Below are 17,238 nucleotides of genomic sequence, written 5' to 3'. Positions count from 1 at the left end.
TAATAAAAGACATACTTGAATTACATATGATTTTTTGAAGAATATCAATGTAAATCCCTCAAAGAACTTTTCATTTTCTGAATTATCCATTCAATCAGACCCGGGATAAATCATAGACAGCTTAATAAATAAAAAAAGTTGTGATATATATGGCTTAAATGCAATATTAAGATGATAAAAAATATTATCATAAGCCGTCTTACACACTTAATAAGTCAATGCTTTAAAGAGAGTACATTTCCCTCAGTTCTAAAAAAGGGCTATTATAACACCCATATTTAAAAAAGGGGAAATTGACGCCTCTGAAAACTATAGGCCTGTGGCATTGCTCCCAGCCGTCTCTAAAATAGTAGAAAAGGCAATGGCTTTACAAATCACAAGCTTTTTTATAAGTAACAATTATTTTTCAGGATCACAGTTCGGTTTTAGGAAAGAAAGGAGCACAACTCTTGGCATTCTTGACCTAGTGTCCCGCATCTTGGAATCCGTTCATATAATGCAATTCAACACTGTTGTGTTTTGTGACTTGCGTAAGGCATTTGATTGTACGGACCCTGGGATACTCCTGAAAAAACTACAGAGGTACAACTGTCCACAGAGTGTCAAGTTGGTCCAATCATACCTTGAGAACAGGGTACAATCTGTGAGGGTGTAAGGTGCTGTCAGGGGAGAGTATTGTTAATATTGGTGTTCCTCAGGGCTCCGTCCTTGGACCCATACTATTTCTAATATATATTAATGGCCTTACAAGCATCGAATCAAACGCTACATACACACTCTTTGCTGATGACACCACAGTCTCCTTCTCAACTAACACACTTTAGGACTCCCTTAGGGATTCCAGGTCTGCACTGTCGGATACTATAAAGACACAGAATAAATAACAATCAGAATGCCCACTTTTAGATGCCGCATTTGAAGTGTGTCAGCAAGTGATCGCCATGTTTTAAACGGAAACATAGACTCGGATTGAGAAATTTGTGACAAGCTACGACAGAAGTGTAATTTAAATTTTTAGAGATTAATAATTAAGTAAACACAGATTTATAAAACATTAGTGCGAAGTATTATGACATATGGGGTTGAAGATTGGATCATAAACAAGAAAAACTGCAGTAAGATAGTAGCAACAGAGATGGAATGCCTGCGAAGATGCTGCAGAGTAACAAGAATGGCTAGGAGAAGTAATGACGAAATAAGCAAAGAACATCAATAGAAACAGACATACTAACATATATTTTTTTTTTACTAAAGACACAGAAGTGTACTTACATTAAAATCTGGTCAGTAAGACCAATTATCAATTTGTTTCGAACTTAAATTACTAATGAAATATTAAAATTAGGTGTCTACTCACTAGTATCTTTCCTATTATTTCTAATAACTAGCATTAAATTTAGCATGCATACTCGCACAACACTTTACTCTGCTTTTCACTCACTCATTATACCAGTTCAAAAGGCTTTGTTCTTTTGAGCCTTCTCTCTAGGTTCGTATTGTCGAGGAGCTGGATAGCCTCGACGTTTACATGATGATGAAGTCGTTGTTCATGGCTCCCTGCAAATTTCTTGATTATCTGATTGACGTCTTCCATCTTGAGGTCCCGGTGAAGGTTGTTGTTCCTAACGTACGTATATACTAACATATATAGAACAAAAAAAACTAAAGTGGTATGGACATGTAAGAAGAACTAGCGATAGCAGATGGATAAAGAGAATAACCGAATAGATCCCCATAGGAAGGAGGAAAAGAGGACGACCCCGAAAATCCTGGAGGAACGAAGTAGACGACGCCATGAGTAAGAGAGGCCTAAACGATGGAGAATGGGACAACAGAGAGAGATAGAAACGGTTGAGCGAGGGAAGGCAGTGAATACTGTAGAATCCCTGAATATATATAATAATTAAGTATATTTAAAATAATTTAATCTAGGTATTCTCCAACTAAAAGTACGAATAAAATAGTTCATATTATGTCTATGGTAAGCCGTAAATAAATTAAACCGGGTTAATTTTTCTATGCACACCAGATAAAATGTCACTGAACAGCACTGGTTCCATTTAAAACATGGCTGATTCCGTCTGCACGAACGAGATGCGCTTACTTATCTTGACAAGCAGAGTGGGCATTCTGATTGTTTATTATTCTGTGCTAAAGAGTGGTTCTGTATTAACAGGCTCCTGCGGTGGGAGTGTGCTATGGCTCCTGCTTAATGAAGCAAAGATCAACAGGGCTGTTTTTGCTTTTAGGGACACCCAGGATGAAAACGCAAATGTGACAAGTGTAAAGTTCCTTGGAGCAAAGCTTCAATGGGGTCAACATATTGACTATCTGAGCAAAAATCTCTCAAAGAACTTATATGTGCTTTAGAAATATAGCATCGGACGTTTCACACAAGGTCTTACGAATAGCTTATTATGCAATTTTTCATTCTCATCTGACATATGCAATCTTGATCTGTGGGCATTCGGCGGAATACCGAGAGTTTTTGGTTTGCAACGTAAGGCTGTAAAAGTTCTTGCAGGCCTTGGGTTTAGAGACGATTAGAGATTGGCCTATGAGACTCTGGGAATTATTACTGTGTCCTTCTTGTATATATATTAGAACCTTTATGTTTGTTAAAAGAAGCGGGGGCACTTTGGGACCCATGAAGAGGTGCACGATCATAACACTAGACACAGATGTGATCGTGTTCCAGCCTACTGGAGACTAAAGAGGTGTCAAACTGGATCAGGGTATTGGGCAATTAAATTTTATAACAAATTACCTGACAACGTGAAGGATTTTCCCAAAACTCAGTTTAAAAATAAAACTAAGGAAATTTAATAAAAAATTTATTTTATAGTATTGAGGAATATCTTAAATTTCAATTTTAAATTGTTTTAACTCAATCTGATATGTGTTTTTATGTACCTAATTAGAATTTAAGATTTTCTAATAGAACTATTGTTCAACTTTTATGTTGACGTGTGTTCGGCTACTGGAAAAGTTACATTATTCAATGAATTTGAATTTGAAAATTTTGTAATAACTTTAAAATAAAGACGGCCATGGTTTAACATATTTGGCTTCATCTGACGCTGGATTATTCCTTTATGTGTAAGGCCACCACCCACGTTATGTCTGTTGTCAATAAGCGCTAGTTCAAAGACTCTTCAAGAGGTGGCTCAAAACAAGAATCAATATAAAATTTTTTAGTTTCACAATGACGTTATTATTTTAGACAAAAATTATTTAATATTTTCAAAATTTAAGAGAAGTATATTCAGATATTCTTGACAAAGACGAGCTCAAAAAAGTGTTCGAGAGTAATGTATATAAAAAATTGTAATAACTTCTCGCTATCATTGGTAATATAACCTCTTTTTTTTATTTTTATTATAAAATTGGAGCACTCCTAAATTATTGCCAAAACGTAAAATAAAAGTGAAATAATGCCGGAACAGAGCAACGACTACCGGGTGGTGGTTTTCGGAGCCGGTGGGGTGGGAAAAAGTTCATTGGTTTTAAGATTTGTGAAAGGTACTTTTCGGGAGAGCTACATACCTACCATCGAAGATACATATCGACAAGTAAGGGGGCACGTTAGATGCTTCTTTTACGTTTACGTTACACCGTTTTGTTTTCAGTTATTGTTACCTTATTTTGCTACTTGATGTATTTTTGTTTATTTTTGGCTTGATGTTTTATTTTTGGTAAGTAATTTTTATTGGTTATTCATTTTTTAGTTGTTAGTAATCCTAGAATACTTATTTAGTACTTTTTACTACTTATTACTATTTACTACTTATGTATTTATTTTTTCTTTTTAAAATTGTAATCATCCTAACATTGTCCTTGTGCTTGTAAAACCTGACAAAAATTGTACTAAAAAAAGTACTGTATATGTGTTTAATAGTGTTCCCATACATCTGTGTTTGAAGGACTTATATAAATCAGTTTTGATATTTTCAAGACCAATTAAAATAACTTAAAGAAGTTATTAGACATGTGATGAACACTATTAAATTATGAACAAAACTTGATTTCTCCAAAAAATATTTGTAGAGTTTTGCAGGTGCAGTGACAATGCATTAAGAGATGGTCTTACTCATACAAAATCTGTTAACATATCGCACACCTAGTTCAATAGTGCCACAAGTGCAAAATACAATAATTTCGAGAAATGAGCAAAACGTTCTGTAGCAAACGAGTTATGCCTTGTAAATAATTTATTTTTAGAATGACTGGCTTCAAAATTACAATTTAGTTAGCAAATTATAAAGTTATTCGCTGGATCTTATTAGAATTTATTAAAAATAAAACGTTAATTGTATTTTGATAGTTATGGCGATATTGCATTGTGAAGAAAGTCATGAATAAAACGATACCTAGGAGATACGGCGGCAACATAATAAAAAAATCAACTAGTTCTTACAAAAAATATTTTTATTATTATTATTATAAGTGTGGACAAACATTTTTTTTAATTACTATTAATCAAGTCCTCATAAAAATTGTGATGAACAGGTATTATTAAGTTTTTATTGCATAGTTCCAAAAGGCGTTGCTTGGTTTTTGCGGATATCGATGGTGGCTTTATGTACGCCTTTTTTAAATCGATTACTGCTTCCACAGTTGCTGAGCGCCCCCTTGTCGATGCTTTAAAATAGACCTCTTCGAACTCATCGGCATTATAATCTATTTTATAGAAGAAAGATCCAGAATTGCTTTTAACAACTTTAATAACTTGGATATCATTTCAGACTACCTTTTCATCTTTTTTATTCATTATTATTGTAAAATTTCCTCCAAGTTTTGAATTGAGATCTTTAAAGTCATAAAAGTCTTCTGTTGACATTTCCTTTACATTGTAAGGATTTCCCTCTTTTTTGCAGATCTTATGATGACAGGCCATGGTGCAGGAACATAAATAGGACCTGTTTTAAGTACATATTTTCTTCTTTTGCCTCTCAATAATTGCGTGCATGGCGTCCCCTTCATTTTGGGTATGTCCCACTGTTAACAATTTATGTGTGATTGATTTAATATTAATTTTTGCAATTGCATAGAGATACATGGTAACTATAAATTTATTTTTATTTTACTTAACACAATTGTCGCTATAAAATATAACGTCTTTATCATTACAATGAGTTAAAAGATAATCAAACAGACACGTAGCTATTCCGTTTGAGCCGCAGTTAGCGATAGCCTCGTGCCCCCAAAACAGTAACCACTGTTTTGTACCATCTGAAAAATTGTAAAGTTGAAGTAGTTCAGGCTGCATGTATAGTAGAAGCTTGAAACATCTCCACAAGGTGTAGGAAGGATCGCCTGCAAATCAAAACAATGAGAATCATCTTTTGCTCTTGCTACATCTTGTGCTTTTTCTTCTCTGCTTCTAATTTTATTATGGATATGTTTATTATAAGTTTGATCAAGAGTAGCTTAAGAATTTTTATATGATTCACAAACCCCGCACTGATCTTTTTTTGCTGAAAGAATGTTATGTTAAACTCAGTTTTGAAAATATGCTCGTAAGTGCATTTTTTAGCCACAGGCCTTCCTTCAGTCTCTTCCTGTAGTTTGTAGTAGCGATACATTTGTGCTAAAATAAGTGAACCATCTTTGTATTCCTTTGTAGTTTGTGCTCTAAGATAATGTGATTCTACCCTTTGGAAAGAATTTATGTGCTCTCATATTTTATTTTTCACCGGTCCAGTAACCGTTTCTCGTTTCAAAAAATTTCCTCTCTTATCCTTTTCCACAAATCCTTTATCATCTGATTCTCTCCAAGTTCTAATAAATTTGTCACCAATATCCAAGGTATTCATGAAAAACTTTTTGTAGACTTTAACTTTTACACCGTGTATTGTTAAAAAATAAGGTAAATTCATACCGCGGTTACTGCCTTCAATCGTTCTTCTGTATTTAGTAACCAACTTTTCTAAATGGGAAGCAACAAATTGTCTTTGAAAAGCGTTGTCTTTCAAATTCCAGAAACGTGAATGTATATCAAATCTATCAGCATTGCTGAATTTTTGGCTGCATTTTGTACGACATTTTTGTCCACATGCAGGTTGTAAAGTCTTCCCACGTTTTTCTTTGTTGCCCACGTACATTAATATACTCAGTGACATTAGAAGTGTTACACCCAGAAGGAATAATTTCTTGAACTTAATTTTTTGGCAACATATTAGATTTACATCAAGAATGAAACGATAACGTTGTCAAGAATTTTCATTAACAAGTAATCAAAAAAAAATTAATAATGTGTTTGGCGACCCCGTAGCTGAATACACTCCTGTATACGTCTAGGCATGGGCAAAATGAGATGTTCAATGTCTGCTTGTGGCTCCTCGTTCCAAGCAACTTAAACTTCATGTATTAACTGTGCCAGAGTCTGTGCAGGATGGTGCAAAGTGGAGAGTCTCCTTCACATCATATCCCATACATGTTCGATAGGATTTAAATCCGGAACACGTTGCGGCCGTGGCAACACATTGACGCCAGCTTCTTGGAAAAAGTCCATAGTTTGATGAGCAATATGGGGACGCACGTTGTGTTGCTGAAAAAGGACGTCGCGACGGCCGTCGAGATAAGGCAGTAAACTGGTTTGTAAGATGTCTTCAACATAACGCGCAGCTGTGATATTGCCTCGAATAAACACAAATGGTGATCGGTTACCATAGGCAATAGCCCCCCAAACCATTACTCCAACTGTCCTGTATACATGCCTCTCAACAGCAAACCCGATATCTCGTCGTTCTCCACGGCAGCGTCTTACCATCCTACGACCATTATGCATTCCTAAACAGAATCGTGATTCATCGCTGAATGCTACATTACGCCATTCTGCTTCCCAATGTAGCCGTTCTCTGCACCAATTGAAACGTTGATTACCGTGGTCCGCAGTCTAAGGAAGCAGTAGTCATGGGAGGAATGAAACCAGTCCAAAGGCTCGAATACGACGGTATAGTGTACGCATACTAACAGGTCTACCTACTACTCCAAACCATTGGTCAGCAATTTGACGCGCAGTAGCAAAACGGTCTCGCAGAGCCAGTAATCTAAAGCGCCTATCTTGACGCTCTGTGGTACGCCTTGGTTGACCAGTTGGTCTTCTTCGTATTCCTCTGCCTTAGTTTGTCCACACACGATAGACACGCATAGCCGTCATTGCCGTACAATTAACACGACGGCCAATTTCGCGATACGACAAACCCATATCTTTATACACAATAATTCTACCCCTGTCAAAATCGCTAAAATGGTGGTAATTATGGTTTATTCGAACTCGAGGCATTTGATTACACTGAATACAATTAGACTGAGGAACAATAACTAAAAATTTCTATACGAACCGGTTTTCACAGGTCGGTCTCTCACAAAAAAATTTAGAAGATAAAACTTTATTTTTACAAAAAGTAGAAGAGATAAACCATTGCTATTGTTATCATAGAATGTTTTAAATATAGTCATTCTGTTGCCAAAAAATTAAATTCAAGAAATTACTCCATCTGGGTGTAACACTTCTAATGTCACTGAGTATATTTAATACAGTTCTGTAATTATATTTTAAGCAATGTTAAAAACTGTACTGTTTTGATATTAGTTCACAAACTTCAACAAAAAATAAAATTTTAAAAAGTGTATTATTAGAAAATTTAGCAGCTCTATGTAATCATCTTGGCAAGGGGCTGTATGTAGCTTTTCTTGATGTTCAAATGTATTTGCCGTATGATTTGATTGTACGGGTAACGCAACCGGAGTAAGCTAAAAAATTGCATACATTAAGTAAAACCTCACTGTGATTTTTGTTGAAATACAAACCTCCGTCAACACAAAGGGTATGTCATTCATAACCTTAAAAACCTCTGAATTTTCTCTCAGATTCTCATCATCTTTAATTTGCAAAGCTAGTCCAAGCATTTTTCTTGCCCTTGACATCGTGTTTTATAATAAAGTTAAGAATAATATCACTATACACTGTTTTCAGACTTTAAATCAAATAGTTTTACACTAAAAACGTGGATACCTCGTGCATACATAATTGAGAACTGATAAAATCGTACCACTAACTTAACAATGTTTGCAGTTGTGGCTGTATTGAATTACATCGGTTGTATTGTGGCGGAGTGTATTATCGCCACACCTCCTAGTTATGACCATATTGCATTTCAAAACCCTACAGTGTAATACCGAAGTATCTTACTTTATACTTATCCAAGACAATATTTCAGTTAAGGCTGTATTGCATTAGATGGGGTATTATATAGGCAACCTTTTTAAAGCCTTAACTCAAAATTAGAATTTTTTGCAGTTGTGGCACTATTGAACTAGATGTACGATATACTTAACAATAAAATTAGCGATATTGACTGTCATACACTTATAAATATTGCAGGAATCAGTTGTTTTTAATCCATCAAGAACAGTAGAGTGTCAATTATCTGAATTCTTCCAATGTACCTACAGGTTGTAAAACAATGAAACTTGCCTTAAACACAGATTTAGATGAGGCTGTATATAAGTGGTTCACTCAAAAAAGAGCCCAGAGAGAACCTATTTCTAATCTGATTCTATGTGAAAAAGAAGTTCAATTCAACAAAAAACCCAGAGAGCTGTTAAATTTTCAAGCAAACACAGGCTGGTTTAAATGATTTAAGTCGAGACATGGCATTCATATGCTTCAAACGCAAGGATAAAACTGTACTGATTCATTAGGAGCAGATTAATTCTAAATTAATTTAAGTGAGTTGCTGACTCGAGAAAATTACACCCTAGAAACATTTATAGTGCAGATGAAACTGGGCTCAGTTGAAATCAACAGCACCTGGACTTAAAATAAGCAAGGATCGTATCACTGCCTTAGCTGTACTAATGCAACTGGCAGCCACTGATTGCCCATGCTTGTTATTGGGAAAAGCAAGAAACCATGTTGTTTTAAACACATTAATAGGTCTACAATACTCTACCATCTCAGTCTTTATGTTTTGATGATGCCTTCAATATTAAGTTCTTTATATATCTTTTTAAACTCTATATTTGTTCTTTTTACCCATACTCCATTCCATGGTTTTCCCCAAATATTTTCTTAAAAAACTTTATTTTTAACCCCAATCTTTAACCCAAACTGATGTTATAATTTATTGATTGTCCATGTTTCACTGCTATATAAAACTATAGGTCTTATTACAAAGTAATTAACTTCTTTTGGACTTCTCCTTGCATATAGGGTCTTTTGCTGAATGTAACTTGTAAGGTCCTTTCGCTCAGCTCAGGCATATTTTGACAGATTCATAGCTGGAAACCTACAACACAAAAGTTCCTAGCTCACAGTATTAACAGTTTAAATAAACTTTTATTACAGACTTCTTTCATTCAAAAAAGAAGAATTATTATAAATACTGGAAGTGTATACTAAACCCATAAAATTTTGGGTAGTATATATTTAAAAAATATATTTCTGTTGTTATAATTTAACATAACTATTATATGGTGCAAATAAATAAATATTGATTGTCAGTAATTTGTAAAGTTCTATTTTATATACTATTTAGTTTGTTTTCTGTTAATATTGGCTATAAGTATGTGTGCTTGGTTGTATAGTAATTTCCAGCCACTTCTAGTCTGTCAAAAAATAACTAACTTCGCAAAAAAATAATTACTAAATTCATTAGACAGTTCGGACTGGGAATAGCAAACCGACTATAGAAATTCAATTTTATAACTTCCAAAAATGTTTTGCAAAGATTTTTGTTACAAGAAAATATATTAAACTGATAGAACTAATGATTTACTTTAAATCATGTCCCAGGTATATCACTTGACGATTTTGTTTTCAGTTTGGCATTAGTCAATATAAGGTAAAAGTAGTTATGTATGGAGTTCAAAATATTGGAAAGGAAATGTGGGGAATATTATAAATATAAGTTCTTACCTTTGTAATAAACAGTTATATGGTCTGTAAATGACCTTGAAAATGGAACTGTCGTTTTAGTTGTAGTGAAATTATATTACATACTTCTTTCGTCAATTCTTCTTTTATTAGATTCAACTCCTTTTGCCTTTGAACACTATCTTGGTATTATAAAACTATCAAAATCGGGTAATATTTCATGGAATACTGTCAATCGTAACAATTATTGATTTTCTAATCCTCTTCTCACATTTGAAACTTCAGTATGAATAATTACTATAGTTCCATCTATTAGCAGCTATTCTGTGAATTTTCTTATTTATAATTCTTGTAAAATATATGGGTAGAATTTAAAAACAAGGCAGATTGATAATAAATATGTTAAACTCTTCATAGAGCTCAGTTAGCTTGTTGTTTGTTGTTCTTATCTATTGGCATTTAAGTTTTTCCTGCTAAAGATTTTGCACAGTATTTTTCTTTCCCAAACGAATAACCACTCTTGGTGTCTTTTTCCCAGTATTTCTTCTTCACAATTAGTTCTATTGTGAAGACAGTTACTAAGTATTCAAATCCTTTAACTTCTTAAAATTTATATTGTGTTCCCTTTTTTCCTTGTCATTGTTATGTATTGCACCCAAACAAATTGCTTATTTGTTCAATCCATATAAGTACTTTGTTTCTGCTTCATTTATATCCAGGGTGTTTCTTTGGGAGAGTAACATACATTACTTAACTGATAAAAGAGGGCACTTAGGCGATCTCAAAACCCCATACTTAATGGGTCTTACTTTATCAATAAAAAAGATACTGGGTCTTTTATCTATTTTGCTAACTTTTTATTTGGTTCATAATTTTTTAACCACGCTGTATATTTTCTTTATATTTGGCACGCGAATATACTTTCAGGTGTCCAATCAATTAATTTATTTACAATTTTAAGAAATCCAGGTCCAGATTAAAATATATTTTAAAAATATTCTGACTTAAAAACAACACCCTGTATATTAGATTCTTTAAAAATGGATTCTGCATTTGAAAAGAGGATGAAAAACTAAATTTAGTGGTATACTACTTGAAATAGAAAAAAATTTTAATGCAACTTAATTTTAATTAATACCATTATTTAGTCTAAATTGGTAATATGTTTCAGTGGTTTTTTTATTTTCATAACCAATATTATTCATCTTAAATTAATGAATAAATAATAGAGTCCCCAAAATATACGTAACTTTAATCAATGAAATATCTTATAAATTAAAAAAAAGCGAAAATTTAAAGAAAAATAACTATTTATAACTAAAGTAATTATTCAAATTAACCAACACCAAAAACTTCGTATTTTTGAAATATCATATTATGAAATGTAAAGCTTACAATACGAAATGTAAAGAGAATATTTTAAATTAATATTTTTAAATTTTATTAAATTAGTGTTTGGTGACAACGACAGCATCTCGTTGTTGAATAGATATAGTGATTGTCATTTGTGTTAAATACACTACCACTGTCAAATGTACTAAACATTCTTTCATTTTGATTGCATTGAATAATTTCTTTGTGTTTTCATACAATATTTCTGTATTAAGAACTAATAATATGGCTTATCAATTCAGCAACAAATAATATGCGGATATGGTATATGTGTACGGTTTTTGTGATGGTAACGGCAGAGCTGCTAAAAGAGACTATGAAATGAGGTTTCCTCAACGAAGAATAACCAGTTATCGAATTTTTGAAAAGGTATATGATTATTCCAGAAGACACGGCCGCTTTCCAACTTAAATACTTACATGAACATAATAAAAGACAAAACGTTAATATGGAAAATAATATTCTTAATTTAATTGAGAATAATCCAAAAGTGGGTCCTAAGAATTATTCATGCTCTGCAAATTTCGCATACCATTGTCTGGCGAAGATTTAAAAAGAATAATCTGCATCCTTACCATATACAGGAAGTACAAAAATTGATACAGGAGATGAAATACTCTGAATAGATTTTAGTAGGTGGATCACCTGAAATCCAAGGATTGTAAACAGATGTTTATTCACGGATGAAACAAAATTTATCAGAGATTGGGTATACAATCTCAGGAACTCACACATTTGAGCAGAGCAAAATCTAGTTGCCACAAGGCAATGCCACTCACAGCATACATTTTCTGTTACTGTATGGTGTGGCATATTTGATAACAAATTAATAATTAATAACAATATTTTACCTCCACCCTAACCTGTAAAGTGTATTTAGATTTTTTAGAAAATATTTTACCAGTACTGCTAGATGATGAAAGTATCAGTACAGGTGGAATATACTTTCAACATGATGGTGCTTCACCACATTACAGGCAAATAGTTAGAGAATTTTTATTCAACAATTTTCTCAATAGATGGATTAGTAGAGGCGGTTTTCATGTCTGGCCTTCACAATCATGGGATTTTAATCCCATTGATTACTATGTTTGGGGATATTTAAAACTTTTTTTAAAAACTATTTTTTTTGTGAATGATTTCCACTTCGGAAATCGTTCACAAAATACAAACATAAGTAAAGTAAAAAAAAGTTTTTTTTTGTTACTTGGTGAAAAATTCTTCTAATAATTTAATTTTATCTGACTAATTTATATTGACAATTCAGACATACATTATACATTTTAAAGTAGACGACTTTAAAATGATATTGCCAATATTGTTGAGTTGCGTTCCTGGGACGACTTTACTTGTAAGATAGTTCATTTCATTCGATTACATGAAATCAACTTTAACTTGAGAATATCCGTCAGAAAAAATCATAGCATGTAATTCGTCTTTAAAAAGAAAACCACATGCTATGATGACATTAACATTCTCTTGTTAGTGATTCCATAGTAAATCATGAGGGAAAAACCAGGAAAAGAACCTCATAATACTATCCCGACATGGTAAGTATTTGGTCTTACATTTAGTTTACTCTCAATAAACACCAAATTCTGATTTTATATGTTTATTGTTTAAAAAACATAAATGATGTATCCTCGATATGTTACTGACTTACTAATACTGGTATTTTCCTTGTAATAACTTCCTTTTAATATGGGTAACCAGATCCTACTACATTTTGCCGAGGAATTTGCGACACAATTATTGGTCTCTTAGGGCCGCTTCTTTGATTCATCTCTTTTTATCATCCCTTTCTTTTAGGACTATACTTGAATCATTCCATTGAACCCTATGTTCATTATCCCATGCGTGTTTACATATTTTAGATCTATCAAATTTATTTATAAGATTGATGTTCACTTATTCTACCATTTATTGGCCTTGATGTTTCAGATGTAACAAATGTTTTTCATCCAAGAACGAATTTTCGTTAGAACAAGCAATTTTGGCTCTATCATATAAGGATTTAATGATTCCTTTTTAATAATAATATTGTGATTTGATTTGAAATTAAATATCTGTTGGTGTGTGTTGGTTTTCTATACACATGAGTCTCATATCCAGTATCGTTCTTAGAGATTAAAACATCCAGGAAAGGTAGTGTGTTATTATATTCCTTTTCCATGGTAAATGTTTAAATTGTCTCTTCTTTATCGTTTATATCATTCAGGAATGTGTCCAACAACTCTGATCAATGAGGCCATATTGAGAATACATCATCTACATAATATCTCCACCATCCTGTGGGTTTTAAATTTTGTTTAGAAATAATATTTGTTTCCAAATCTTCCATAAATATAACGGCTAATTATGGAGATAAACTAGAGCCCATTACTAGACCAAAATTTTGTTTATAGAATACATTATTTAATTGAAAATATGTATTATCAGTACATAATGTTAATAACTCCATTATAGCTGATATGTTTAGTCTTGTTCTAGTTGCCAATGTATCATTACTCTCTAATTTTGTCTTGACTATATATTTAAAGTCTTATCTAATGGCACATTCGTAAATAAACTATTTATCTCAAAACTTACCAAAATATTAATTGAATTAAATTCAATATTTGATAATTTATTTAAAAAATGTTGTGTATTTTTTATCAATGTTTCATTTTTATTTGCAAGTGGTTGTATAATATTTAATAAAAATTTTGATAGTTCACTACAAGGAGAATTCATGGTATTACAAATGGGTCATAGTGGTATATTCGTTTTATGAACTTTCAGTGCTCCATAAAAATGAGGGGTCTTACATTACACAAGGTGTAATTAATCTTCTTTGATAACTTGTTAAACAATCTTTAAACTTAAATAAAGTTCTATATATTCTGTTTTCCAAAGGCTTTGTTGAATCCTTTGGTAATTTTGTATAAGGTCCGTTTATTATTAGCTCTTTAATTTTGTTTTTATATTGAACTTTATCCATTATCATAGTTGCATTTTACAAAATATATATTTTGTACATATTGTTTTTTCCCTTATGATGTACTATGGAATCACTAACAAGAGAATTTTACTGTCATCATGGCATGTGGTTTTCTTTTTAAAGGCGAATTACATGCTATGATTTTTTCTGACGGATATTCTCAAGTTAAAGTTGATTTCATGTAATCGAATGGAATGAACTATCTTACAAGTAAAGTCCTCCCAGGAACGCAACTCAACAATATTGGCAATATCATTTTAAAGTCGTCTACTTTAAAATGCATAATGTATGTCTGAATTGTCGATATAAATGAGTCAGATAAAATTAAATTATTAGAAGAATTTTTTCACCAAGTAACAAAAAAACAAAATTTGTTTAATTTACTAATGTATCTTGAGAACGATTTCCGAAGTGGAAATTGAAACGTCAATAAACTTACTTTAACCTGTAATTGTGGCTTATTCCCATTTAAATACTAATCATTTTATAACGATGAAATACATATTAGGGAAGAACTTCTTGAATGGATTCAAGACGCCTTTCAAGAAATGAAAAATAACCCAAACTGAGATTAAAAAGTTAGTCACACATATTACAAAAAGAGAAAGACATTGCCTTCAACAAGGTAATCATTTTGAAGAATTACTTTAGCTAAGAATTGTTATTTTTCTGTAAATTTTTGCTGTTTTTTTTTAATTTTTTAAAATACTTCATTGATTAAAGTAATATATTTTTTGTGGAGTCTTTATTATTTATTTATTAAGTAAAGACGAATATTTGTTATGAATTATTTGTCGCACATAATAAAAAACACTATAATGTTAACATTTTATTATTTTTGGTTAAATAATGGTACTAATTAAAATTGTATGTAAATATTCTTGTTTGGTGTTTTTTCATAACACATAATTAAACATCAGGGGCATTAAGTTGGGGAGCGAGGTGAACGTATCCCGATGTGAATTCCTGAAAAAATAATAAATACAAGTATTTGTGTGTATATCTTTTAAAAAAATCAGTAATTGAAATCATTGTCTGGTTATAAAAATTTTTGAAAAAGTAATTTATAGAAAATCTGTCCATAATTGTATGTAGAGTCTAAAAATATAATAATATATAAGGAGTTTCCTTGATGACACCTTCTGGTTTTACCGGAAGCTAGCTGTAAATATTTTAGACACATAGATTAGTAAGTTATGCAGAAGTACAATTTTCAGAGATGTAAAATATGCGACATACTACATGAGTATCAGGTATATTTTTCTAGTATTTCCAACGGATATTTTTTTAAAAATATCTAAAAACGTATTTTCGAAAGATAAATATTTGAAATTGAATTTTTGCAGGTCATAAGTTGCAACAAAAATATATGCACACTTCAGATTACCGACACAACTGGTTCTCACCAGTTTCCAGCAATGCAACGATTATCCATTAGTAAGGGACATGCCTTTATACTCGTTTACTCAGTTTGCAGCCGCCAAAGTTTGGAAGAGCTGCGACCAATTTTTGATGTCATCAGGGAACTTAAAGGACCAGATTTAAGTCAGATTCCAATTATGCTGACAGGGAATAAGTGTGATGAAAGCGCTGAACTGAGAGAGGTAGGATTAGTTAAATTATTTATCTGTTTCTTTTTTCTTCATTTATAATTGTCAAAATGTGTGCTAGATTTCTGAAAACAAAATTACAACCAATTTTTTTCTTGGGGTAGAGCATTCCAGGGCTCTTACATCTTGTGATTTATGTTCTTAGCATAAATCTTTCGCGGATGCCTTGGTCATCTTAGCTCACATCAAATTTAATGGCACAGTCAGAGATAAAATGCACCAGGGTATGAATGTAGTTACAGAATGAACTTCAAATGAAACATAAGCCCCATAAGTCCGAAATCATGAAATTTACCAAGGGGAGGAATTTGGAGATAGGCTCTCTAAACCTAAAAGGTATAAATCTAAATCTGGTGAGTGAAGTCAAGTACCTTGGAGTAATAGACTTAAGGCTTATTTGGAATCAGCAGATAAAAGAAATAATCAAGAGAGTGGTGATTACTAATAGAAAGATTTAGGATTTAAAACCAAACATGTTTTATTGGATTTATAACAGGGTGGCAAAACCGACAGTGACATATGCATTAGTGGTATGATGTCCAAAGGTGCAGCAAATAAGTGCCATACTCAACGTAAATAAAGTACAAAGACTTGCTTGCCTTGTAATTTCAGGGGCTTTGAGAAGTACACCAACAGCAACTATGGAGTCTGTACTGGACATCCCACCTGTGCACATAGTTATAAGGAGGGAAGCAAGAATGGGATATTTATTACAGACTGCGAGAAAACCTGAGTAAAGTATCTACATGGAACATTTCGAAACAACAGCCCTGTCCTCATCAAATCTCAAACCCACCTCCTGGTTACGGCACCTTTGTCATTGGGCCACATGGTAAAGACACATTAGATCTATTCCTCTCTCACCTGAATGGAATACATACCAGTATTCAATTCACGATGGAAGTTAAGTCTTAAGCGCCTTTGCCATTTCTTGATGTTCTTATTCAGAAACATCCACCACACGGTTTTTCGTATTCCGTGTGCCCACTCATACAAAACGTTATCTCAATGCCCAGTCACCCCCCCCCCCCCAGCTTAATTCATTTATATTAAGACTCTTGTTTCCCGTTCTATAAGACTTAGCGACGACAATCACAGATCATCCGAAATCAATTCAATAAGGAAAACGGCTACCACAAAACCCAAATCAATAGGATCATTCAAAAACATCTAAACCCCATTCAATCCAGAAAAGAAACCTTGCCGCCTGATCAACTCAATATCTTTCTACCTTTTATCAAAGGTGTTACTGACAAGATCAGTAGAACTCTTAACCCACTAAACATCAAAACCATCTTCACTACTCACTCCAATTTCCAATTTTCCAATTTATTATTTCCATTATTTCCAATGTCGTCAGATCCGTAAAATCT

General features: G+C 32.6%; 1 protein-coding gene across 2 annotated transcripts in view; it reads left to right on the top strand.

Moving 5' to 3' along the window:
* The first annotated feature begins 3,149 nt into the window (after positions 1-3,149).
* Positions 3,150-17,238, top strand: part of LOC140434874 (GTP-binding protein Di-Ras2) — a 33,997-nt gene continuing 19,908 nt past the window's right edge. The window contains exons 1-2 of one of the 2 annotated variants that reach the window (XM_072523466.1): positions 3,150-3,572; positions 15,602-15,859. In XM_072523466.1, the coding sequence (XP_072379567.1) occupies positions 3,435-3,572; positions 15,602-15,859 (396 nt within the window). In that variant the 5' untranslated portion in view covers positions 3,150-3,434. Of the gene's footprint in view, positions 3,573-11,420; positions 11,645-15,601; positions 15,860-17,238 lie in introns of those variants that run through there. The other variant, XM_072523467.1, reaches the window with a different exon arrangement.

The sequence above is a fragment of the Diabrotica undecimpunctata genome, chromosome 2, assembly GCF_040954645.1.
Source record: "Diabrotica undecimpunctata isolate CICGRU chromosome 2, icDiaUnde3, whole genome shotgun sequence".
Classification (NCBI taxonomy): domain Eukaryota; kingdom Metazoa; phylum Arthropoda; class Insecta; order Coleoptera; family Chrysomelidae; genus Diabrotica; species Diabrotica undecimpunctata.
Note: the sequence above shows the minus strand (reverse complement) of the source record. Positions and strands in the feature narration are given on the sequence as shown.